The sequence below is a fragment of the Centroberyx affinis genome, unplaced genomic scaffold, assembly GCF_046629955.1.
Source record: "Centroberyx affinis isolate AG114_WGS23_722 - 3 ecotype Tasmania unplaced genomic scaffold, CSIRO-AGI_Caff_v1 ptg006297l_1, whole genome shotgun sequence".
Taxonomy (NCBI): domain Eukaryota; kingdom Metazoa; phylum Chordata; class Actinopteri; order Beryciformes; family Berycidae; genus Centroberyx; species Centroberyx affinis.
The window spans coordinates 32,476-42,730 of NW_027283201.1; the positions used below are offsets into that span (position 1 = coordinate 32,476).

Here is a 10,255-nt window from a genome sequence, read left to right on the forward strand (position 1 = left end):
AAATGAGATTTTTCCCGCTGTAACACTACACACACTAACCCACACACACGCCCCCTCACACATCACAACAAAACCACATGCACACAAGCCCAACGCGGATTTCACGCCTACGTGGTCATGAACACGTTACAGTGAATCTACACAACTTTGCCTTAAACTTTATCTCTGAGACTTTGTCTCCGAGATTCGACTCAACATCAGCTCCACGAGCCAAGAAGAAGAACCTACTTCACCCTCCAACTGGTGAAGTGAGTCTGCCGCATCTGCCTGACAAACACACACACAAACGCCTATTCAGCGTGTGTGTCCCGCGTCTGCTAAGACATCGCTATTCAGCTAAAACGCAAATCTGACAATCATCGGATCCGCTGGTCGGCGAGAGCCTTGAGAGACCAGCACGTCATTCGTCCAGAACTTCGAGTGGGTCAGCCTTGAGAGACCCACACACCACCAACTCGCCGAGTGTGCAGCCCGCTCCGCCCCGCTGTGACCCTGCCGAGTTCAACTCAGAATCATCGTTGGATCTTCATCACCTACCAGGCCCGTTGAGCTGAGATTCTTCACAGCCTCCCAGACTCTGCGTGCCTCCTCCTCCTCCAGTCCCCGGTTGTGGCGTATGTATGATCATTGTCCGCTGGGCATCACGCATACACTACACATAGTTATTCCATTACATGACACTCCACTTCATCCACTTAGTGTCTCCCTATGATTCGTAACTCAGCGCTCTGCAAGTCTGTGCATAATCAGATATACCTCCGTTATTGATTATTCAGCTTGTTCAGTGTTCAGGTATTATTGCCTTTGGTCCCACTTCTTAGCTGGGTCATATCCTCCAGCGTTCAATTTATACCATTGTGTGTTGATTACCTCATTACTATTATAAACGCATTTATTCATGTTACTCATTCACCACATTTCACTTGTATCTACCTCATATGCCTTTATTGATTTCACTGATTATTGAGTGTGCTTTAGTAGAAATAAACATATTCTTTCACATAAAGTTCTCTCTTGTGTTTATTGTCTGGGTTTAAATTCAAGCAAGCTCGGAATTCATTCCTTCAAATGAGACTAATTGATTTGTCTGTTATCTGGTGCCCCATTCTTTAAATTCTATTGAACTAATTCTAAATTGTTTGATATCAGACACCATCAATACGTAACACCCACTACACTTCATAGTGCATTTTGCTGTTAATTTTAAGTAATGTTTTAGTGTTTGTCAAGAGGAAAATCTGTGACAATCTGTGAGTCCTAGTAGGTCAGAGCCGTGAACGTTACCCGGAGAGAGCGTTACCCGGAGAGAGCGTTACATGGAGAGAGCGTTACATGGAGAGAGCGTTACCCGGAGAGAGCGTTACCCGGAGAGAGCGCTACCCGGAGAGAGCGTTACATGGAGAGAGCGTTACATGGAGAGAGCGTTACCCGGAGAGAGCGTTACATGGAGAGAGCGTTACCCGGAGAGAGCGTTACCCGGAGAGAGCGCTACCCGGAGAGAGCGTTACATGGAGAGAGCGTTACATGGAGAGAGCGTTACCCGGAGAGAGCGTTACCCGGAGAGAGCGTTACATGGAGAGAGCGTTACCCGGAGAGAGCGTTACCCGGAGAGAGCGCTACCCGGAGAGAGCGTTACATGGAGAGAGCGTTACATGGAGAGAGCGTTACATGGAGAGAGCGTTACCCGGAGAGAGCGTTACATGGAGAGAGCGTTACATGGAGAGAGCGTTACCCGGAGAGAGCGTTACCCGGAGAGAGCGTTACATGGAGAGAGCGTTACATGGAGAGAGCGTTACCCGGAGAGAGCGTTACCCGGAGAGAGCGTTACATGGAGAGAGCGTTACATGGAGAGAGCGTTACCCGGAGAGAGCGTTACCCGGAGAGAGCGTTAACCGGAGAGAGCGTTACCCGGAGAGAGCGTTACCCGGAGAGAGCGCTACCCGGAGAGAGCGTTACATGGAGAGAGCGTTACCCGGAGAGAGCGTTACCCGGAGAGAGCGTTACATGGAGAGAGCGTTACCCGGAGAGAGCGTTAACCGGAGAGAGCGTTACCCGGAGAGAGCGTTACCCGGAGAGAGCGCTACCCGGAGAGAGCGTTACATGGAGAGAGCGTTACCCGGAGAGAGCGTTACCCGGAGAGAGCGTTACATGGAGAGAGCGTTACCCGGAGAGAGCGTTAACCGGAGAGAGCGTTACCCGGAGAGAGCGTTACCCGGAGAGAGCGTTACATGAAGAGAGCGTTACCCGGAGAGAGCGTTACATGGAGAGAGCGTTACCCGGAGAGAGCGTTACATGGAGAGAGCGTTACCCGGAGAGAGCGTTACATGGAGAGAGCGTTACCCGGAGAGAGCGTTACATGGAGAGAGCGTTACCCGGAGAGAGCGTTACATGGAGAGAGCGTTACATGGAGAGAGCGTTACATGGAGAGAGCGTTACCCCTAAACCTGCAGCAGTTTGTAGCGGACGGGAAATCTGTACTTTAGTTTTTCAAGCGTGAGTTTAAGACGCGTTCTGCCGTGGCAACGACACCGATGGTAATTTGATTTTTGGTTTTACTAGCTGATGATTTGGGTGTTTTCATACTTTTGATTGGTAAATGTGTCAAATCTTAAACTTATTTTTGGGATGTGACCGGTCTTCAGCCACTGCTGTCGTTAACTTCGTTAGAGCTTTTTCTGTTAAAGGGCTAAAGTTAAAGAGACGGTCAACCCAGTTAAAAATGTTTGCATTTCTTCTTCAGTCTCCCTCTTCTATGCTCATCACCCACCAAGGTAACTGTAATAAAATGGAGCTTTTGGCTGTTGTATTTTCTAGACCGATACAGTTCAAGAGAGCTGCTGGGCGTTCCCTCTGGTGGAGCGAGCTTCACTGCAGACTGGAGAGAGAGCGGCGTGTTGAGGTCGACTTCTGATTGGATCTCCCGCTCTGATGTATAAAAGTCGTTTTTAATCCACAGTGAAAACAGAAAACAGCTGATCGGCTTTGCTCAGCAGAGAAACAACTTCAGATTCTCAGTTTCCTGTTGGTTTTTACACCAACAATAACTGAAAAAAAATTTAATAAGAAATTGCATATTTTAGTTGGCTGTCCCTTTAAATAAAACTCAGCATGTCAACTCATCTTCATGTTGTCAACTACCGCTAGCTGCTAAAAGACATTGTTGGAGCCATTTCAGAGCATTAGTGCTACTTAGCAAACAGTAGACTAACTACGTGAAAACCAAGCTGGCCAAATAAACGTTACAATTTTTCTTTCTTTAATTCATTTAATGTAATGTGACAGAATGAGCTCCAGTGAGGTTAACATTAAAGTAAAAACGGACAAATTTACCGATCAAAATGTACTCTGAAAACAAAAAACATCAGCTAGTAAACCAAATAAGAAATTATCGTTGGTGTCACTGCCAAAGTCGAACATATTTGAAACTCAGGCATCAAAACCTAAAGTGTGTTTCCGTCTGCTGCGATACAAACTGCTGCAGGTTTTATGGTTTGTCTCCAGTGAACGCTGACCAACATGACTCTTCCTCGCTCACAGTTTCCTTGATGTAGACCGGGACGAGCGGCAGGAGGACGGCGGTCAGACCAGCACACTGGTCCCGGGGAGGAGAGTTCAGTCTGTAGTGTGAAGTAACAGCTTAGCGGTCTGACAGGGACCGGGAGCGCTGCGGGACGCCGTCGTTCAATCCCAACCGCAAAATGAAATTCCTGTAATCCCCGTGCTGAGCCAGCAATTCTCTGGTTGTGCAAAATGAACTGAACTGACCTGTGCTGACTGCTTCTGCTGGTTACCGTGGTGATAAGTAAACCTTGCGAGACCGCTGGATTCGCGAGATCACGATCACGCGAGAATCCATCTTGCCAGGCTTCAAGTTATCTGTTTGTGGCCGAACCGCAGCGGTGCGGACCAATCAGCGTCTGTGAGGGCAGCTGGGGGGCGGGGCTTAGGTGTGGCGACAGCGAGAAGCGACTGTTCGTTCACAACAATGGCGGCTCCTAAAGAGGCTAGCGTAGCGTAGGCTAGCGAGAGGATTTCTTCATTGAAAGAAGAGCGAAGAACGGCACTGAAGGCTTTTCTGGATGGAAAAGATGTTTTCGCTCTTCTCCCGACCGGCTTCGGCAAGAGTTTGTTTATAGTGTTCGTCGATCTGATCGGTTGAAGTTAGCCCGTGATAGACGGTGACAGACAGATGGTTCATCCAATCACCTGCCAAGTATTTTTTGAAAGTGCCTGCCCTTTTCCAAACAGTTTCCAATGACGACTTCCCAGATGGTTCTGTGTAACAAACCATCTGGCAAGTCAGGTTAGTCATGAGTAAGACTGACAGGGCATCAGCGGGTCAGTTTTCTTCAGACAGTTTCAGTTTTTTCAGTGTGCCGACATCATTCCAGCACCTCAGGAAGCTGCTAGCTTCCCGCACGTCGTTCAATCCCGTGCTGAAAGTATCGCCGCGCCAGAAGTTCACCGCCAGCTGCCGAACTTCCACAAGATCACCAAACGCCAGCGCCGTCTACTCCTGTTTTCATTCTGTAAACGTCTCTACTCGATCGCGGCTCCGGGCTCCGGGGGGAAGTAGGCGGCGGCCTTGCGTTCGTCGTAGCGCTCGATGCGTTTCAGATGGATGACCATGTGCAGGGCGTAGGCCAGCACCAGCAGGAGGATGAGTAAGGTGACGAGGCCCATCAGGACGGCCGGCGTCAGGAAGGCGGCGCAGTCGCTGGCCGCCGAAAACTTACCGGAGGCAACGTCGAACGCCTGGATCTGAGGGAGGAACAGAGACGTTTCGGAAAGAATTGAGAGGAGAGAATGTAACACCGGCCAAATCCAAACAAGAGATCGACCGAGACAGTGAAAACCGATAAATCCCCGCGCACTACTGAACAAAGTTTTTTTAGGCTGCTGGCAAGTTTCGATTCTTGCCGCACAAAGGAAAAAGTTCCTTTATTTTACATGAGATAAAAAAAGTTTTAGGAGCTTCTGAACTTTTTATCTCATGTAAAATAAAGGAACTTTTTCTAGAGACTCGGTGTGCAGCAAGAATCAATACTTTGCAAGAGTTCAACCAATTAGTATTTTTGAAGCCGATACCAATACCGAGGTTCCCAGGGTCCTATGTTCCCAAGGTCCTATGTTCCCAGGGTCCTATGTTCCCAAGGTCCTATGTTCCCAGGGTCATCTGTTCCCAGGGTCCTATGTTCCCAGGGTCCTATGTTCCCAGGGTCCTATGTTCCCAAGGTCCTATGTTCCCAGGGTCATCTGTTCCCAGGGTCCTATGTTCACAGGGTCCTATGTTCCCAAGGTCCTATGTTCCCAAGGTCCTATGTTCCCAGGGTCCTATGTTCCTAAGGTCCTATGTTCCCAAGGTCCTATGTTCCCAGGGTCCTATGTTCCCAAGGTCCTATGTTCCCCCATTGTGTTCGGGTCAAATTTGACCCGTTTCAAGTTAAAATATTTCACAAATATTATCCAGTTTTTTTTTATTGGAACAAGGCTTCAAAACAGCTATATAAACACAACAAAACCAATGGTTATCATTTTATTTGATTTTGAAGGTCTCTAACCCTAAACCCTAGAACTGAGGAACATAGGACCCTGGGAACATAGGAATGACTCCCTAATGTACCGTGTACAAACATCTCCTCCACTGTCACCATGTTTGTTGTTGTTGTAGCTGTCAACTATTCCGACCCTCTCCTGCCCCCTAGTGGATATCTGGTGGATATAACATTCAGTCGGACAAAAAGTACACCGACGAGTACGTGAACAATTCTGTTCGCAATGCAACCGCTTTGCGAACAGTAAGTATGTTTGTGCCTTTAGACCGTCATGGGACAGGTAGAGAACCAGTCAGACAGACAGGCAGGCAGACAGACAGGCAGGCAGACAGGCAGACAGACAGACAGACAGACAGACAGACAGTCAGTCACACAGGCAGACAGACAGACAGACAGATAGTCAGTCATACAGGCAGACAGACAGACAGACAGACAGAGAGACAGGCAGACAGACAGACAGACAGTCAGTCACACAGGCAGACAGACAGACAGACAGACAGAGAGACAGGCAGACAGACAGACAGACAGGCAGGCAGACAGACAGACAGATAGTCAGTCACACAGGCAGACAGAGAGACAGACAGAGAGACAGGCAGACAGACAGACAGACAGACAGACAGTCAGTCACACAGACAGAGAGACAGGCAGACAGACAGACAGACAGACAGGCAGACAGACAGAGAGACAGGCAGACAGACAGACAGACAGAGAGACAGGCAGACAGACAGACAGACAGTCAGTCACACAGGCAGACAGACAGACAGACAGACAGTCAGTCACACAGGCAGACAGACAGACAGACAGACAGTCAGTCACACAGGGAGACAGACAGACAGACAGAGAGACAGGCAGACAGACAGAAAGACAGTCAGACAGACAGTCAGACAGACAGACAGGCAGGCAGACAGACAGACAGACAGACAGTCAGACAGACAGGCAGACAGACAGGTACCTGGAAGTCGGTGAAGCTGATGGTCCAGTGGTGGGCTCGCTCACTGCTGGGCTGCAGCAGGCCGCTGAGCTGCAGGCTGCTGACCTGCAGGCAGCGGTAGGAGGAGGAGGAGGGAGCGAACAGCTCGCTGGCGTTGAACGCAGCTTCTTCAGAAACGTTGTAGAGCAGAGAGACGCCGTCCACCGAGAACCAGCTCTGACCCGAAGACTCGTAGAAACTACTGGACAGCTGCAGTCTGGACAGCAGAGGAGACAAAAGCTGTTCCAAAGCGTTTCAGAGACAGTGCACTATATTGTGTGTCCGCCATTTTGTATTGTGTCCGAATTCTAAACGGTTAATTTGATTCACTATACAGTTCACTATAAAATGCCCACAATGCACTGCAAACTGTAGTGAACAGACAATGTACCCTACAATTTCTCCTGTATACCACGATGCAATATGCAAGATCGTGTCTTACCAAAGAAGAAGAAGAGTCGGACAGAAAGCTAATAGGGTTTATGCAGGAGCGTATCTATGTTCCCAGGGTCCTAAGTTCCTAAGGTCCTATGTTCCCAGGGTCCTATGTTCCCAGGGTCCTATGTTCCTAAGGTCCTGTGTTCCCAGGGTCCTAATTTCCCAAGGCCCTATGTTCCCAGGGTCCTAAGTTCCTAAGGTCCTATGTTCCCAGGGTCCTAATTTCCCAAGGCCCTATGTTCCCAGGGTCCTATGTTCCCAGGGTCCTAATTTCCCAAGGCCCTATGTTCCCGGGGTCCTAAGTTCCCATGGTCCTAATTTCCCAGGGTCCTAAGTTCCTAAGGTCCTATGGTCCCAGGGTCCTATGTTCCTAAGGTCCTATGTTCCCAGGGTCCTATGTTCCTAAGGTCCTATGTTCCCAGGGTCCTATGTTCCTAAGGTCCTATGTTCCCAATGCCCTATGTTCCCAGGGTCCTATGTTCCTAAGGTCCTATGTTCCCAGGGTCCTATGCTCCCAGGGTCCTAATTTCCCAAGGCCCTATGTTCCCAGGGTCCTATGTTCCCAAGGTCCTATGTTCCCAGGGTCCTAAGTTCCCATGGTCCTAAGTTCCCAGGGTGCTATGTTCCTAAGGTCCTATGTTCCCATGGTCCTATGTTCCCAGGGTCCTATGTTCCTAAGGTCCTATGTTCCCAGGGTCCTATGTTCCCCAGTTCAATATTCTGTTAACACACATTAACTCTCTTATTGTGTTTGGGTCAAATTTGACCCGTTTCAAGTTAAAATATTTCATAAATATTATCCAGTTTTTTTTTTATTGGAACAAGGCTTCAAAACAGCTATATAAACACAACAAAACCAATGGTTATCATTTTATTTGATTTTGAAGGTCTCTAACCCTAACCCTACAACTGAGGAATATAGGACCCTGGGAACATAGGAATGACTCCCCTTTAAGCTAGCTAACATGTTAGCTAATAGAAGTTGGTCTATTTATTTGACAGCGTTGGTGAATCAACAAAAGACGTATGAGGCTGCGTTTGTTTCCCGACTGCCAGCGACGCTTTTCATTAAAGGTAACGGCGTTCTCTTCCTGTTCTCCATCTCTGCAGATGGTTCTCCAGCTTTTTTGTCACATCAGCAGATATTTGATATTTTTCCTTCGTCTCAGCTGTTTTTCAAAGTAAATATTCTGAAACAAACTCCGTCTGAATATTACTGGAGTCCCCCCAGTAAAGAAGAGACTCGACTGGGCTGTGATTGACAGGAGGCGGGGCCTAACGGAACCACAGAGATAGCTATTGGTTGAAAGATTTATTTTGGAGGAAATGTTTTAAATAGAATAATGTAAATAGAAGCTGTACGCAGACAGAAATACACAGAGAAAGACAGAAAGGTAGATGGCATCTAATTCACTGTCTCTATGTTACACATCACTGCATTATACTAATTATATTATCATTAAAAAGTAGACAGACAGACGACATGTCGAACCTTATGGACAGGCTCCTCAAATCCTCCACGTCTCCAAACCTCATGACCAGCCTGGAGAAGACAGACAGACAGACAGACAGACAGACAGTCAGACAGACAGAGAGAGAGACAGACAGACAGTCAGACAGACAGAGAGAGAGACAGACAGACAGACAGACAGACAGACAGACAGACAGTCAGACAGACAGACAGTCAGACAGACAGTCAGACAGACAGAGAGACAGACAGACAGACAGTCAGACAGACAGAGAGAGAGACAGACAGACAGACAGACAGACAGACAGAGAGACAGACAGACAGACAGACAGACAGTCAGACAGACAGAGAGAGAGACAGACAGATAGAGAGTGAGACAGAATGATAAAACATGACATCTCACAGTCAGCCAGCCTGATGCTTGGTTCAGGGCCTGATCATACTGAATCTGAGTTTTTAGGCATGTCGCACTGAGAGAAAAAGGTAAAAATATAATATGTAAAACAGCGGCACCGTTGGTCGCTTAGCCAATCAGATAAAAGAAGAGGCGGGTCGTAAATCATTTCACTTCCAGTTTACACAAACTGTCAGTTAATGAAATGTGGCATGGACAAGATTATTTTAGCAGTCTATGAATTTGAGGAAATATACAAGTTGAAGAGCAAATTTTATCACACCACCATGAGGCGGGAGCGGCCTGGAAGTGCGTGAGTACGATTTGTTAAAAACAAGTTAGCTTACTAGCTAGCTACATCACCGGAGACTGAACACAGCTGCATACACATGAATTAACCACAGACAGAGAGACAGGCAGACAGACAGTCAGACAGACAGACAGACAGACAGACAGACAGACAGACAGTCAGACAGTCAGACAGGCAGACAGACAGACAGACAGACAGTCAGACGGGCAGACAGACAGACAGACAGACAGTCAGACAGTCAGACAGTCAGTCAGACAGTCAGTCAGTCAGACAGACAGACAGACAGTCAGACAGACAGTCAGACAGACAGACAGACAGACAGACAGACAGACAGACAGACAGACAGTCAGACAGACAGGTCTTACGTGGCCCGGTCCTTGCTGCAGACAGAGCCTGTGGTGTCTGGTGGATTGGAGACGGCCCGGCTCAGGTCCAGCTGCTTCTGGCTCAGGTAGCGGATCCACAGCTTCCTGACCCGGAACAGGATGCAGGGCCTCCCATTGGACAACACCTGGGGGGGCGGAGACATGAGCGTTGTTTCTATTAGTACGGATTTACCTGATCGTTTTCATATTTAATACCTTGGACTGACGACCCGAGTGTGTCGACATGCTTAGATAACAGAGCCGCAAAGAGTCCCACATAAACATTAGGGCTGTGCAAAAAAATCGATACAGCTGAGTATTGCAATATTTTTTTCCATGATACTGTATTGATTTTCCAGCCCCTCGTATCGATACATTAAAAAAAATTATTCATGTTTTAAACAGATTTAAAATGTACAGAGCCCCTAAAGTCCCCAAAAAGTGATATTTTTTTTATCTTGTGGGAACAAGATAATTAACTTGTTCCCACAAGATAATTAACTTGTTCCCACAAGATAATTAACTTGTGCGCACAAGTTAAAAAAATGTCCTTAAATTTCCCTCAAATCCCTTGAATTAAATAGTTTTGACTCAGTTTGTCTGCTGAGTTGATGTACATATTAGACTACCCAGGTGGTACACAGCAAGTTTCATTACACACAAGCTTCAGCCAATGGAAGCTCCCACTGCAGTGTGAGGTACTGTGCTTTAATCACATTATGGGTTCAACTGTTGGAGATTATGCTGGCCCTGTA

General features: G+C 47.6%; 1 protein-coding gene across 1 annotated transcript; it reads right to left on the bottom strand.

Annotated features, from left to right (window-relative positions):
• Positions 1-4,539: 4,539 nt before the first annotated feature.
• LOC139638341 (V-type proton ATPase subunit S1-like protein) lies at positions 4,540-9,746 on the bottom strand. Its single transcript, XM_071512454.1, has 5 exons — positions 9,717-9,746; positions 9,501-9,646; positions 8,456-8,506; positions 6,508-6,742; positions 4,540-4,761 (listed from the first exon to the last, which is right to left on the bottom strand). The coding sequence occupies exons 1-5, from the start codon at positions 9,744-9,746 to the stop codon at positions 4,540-4,542; spliced, it is 684 nt and encodes a 227-aa protein (XP_071368555.1).
• Between the last annotated feature and the right edge of the window lie 509 nt (positions 9,747-10,255).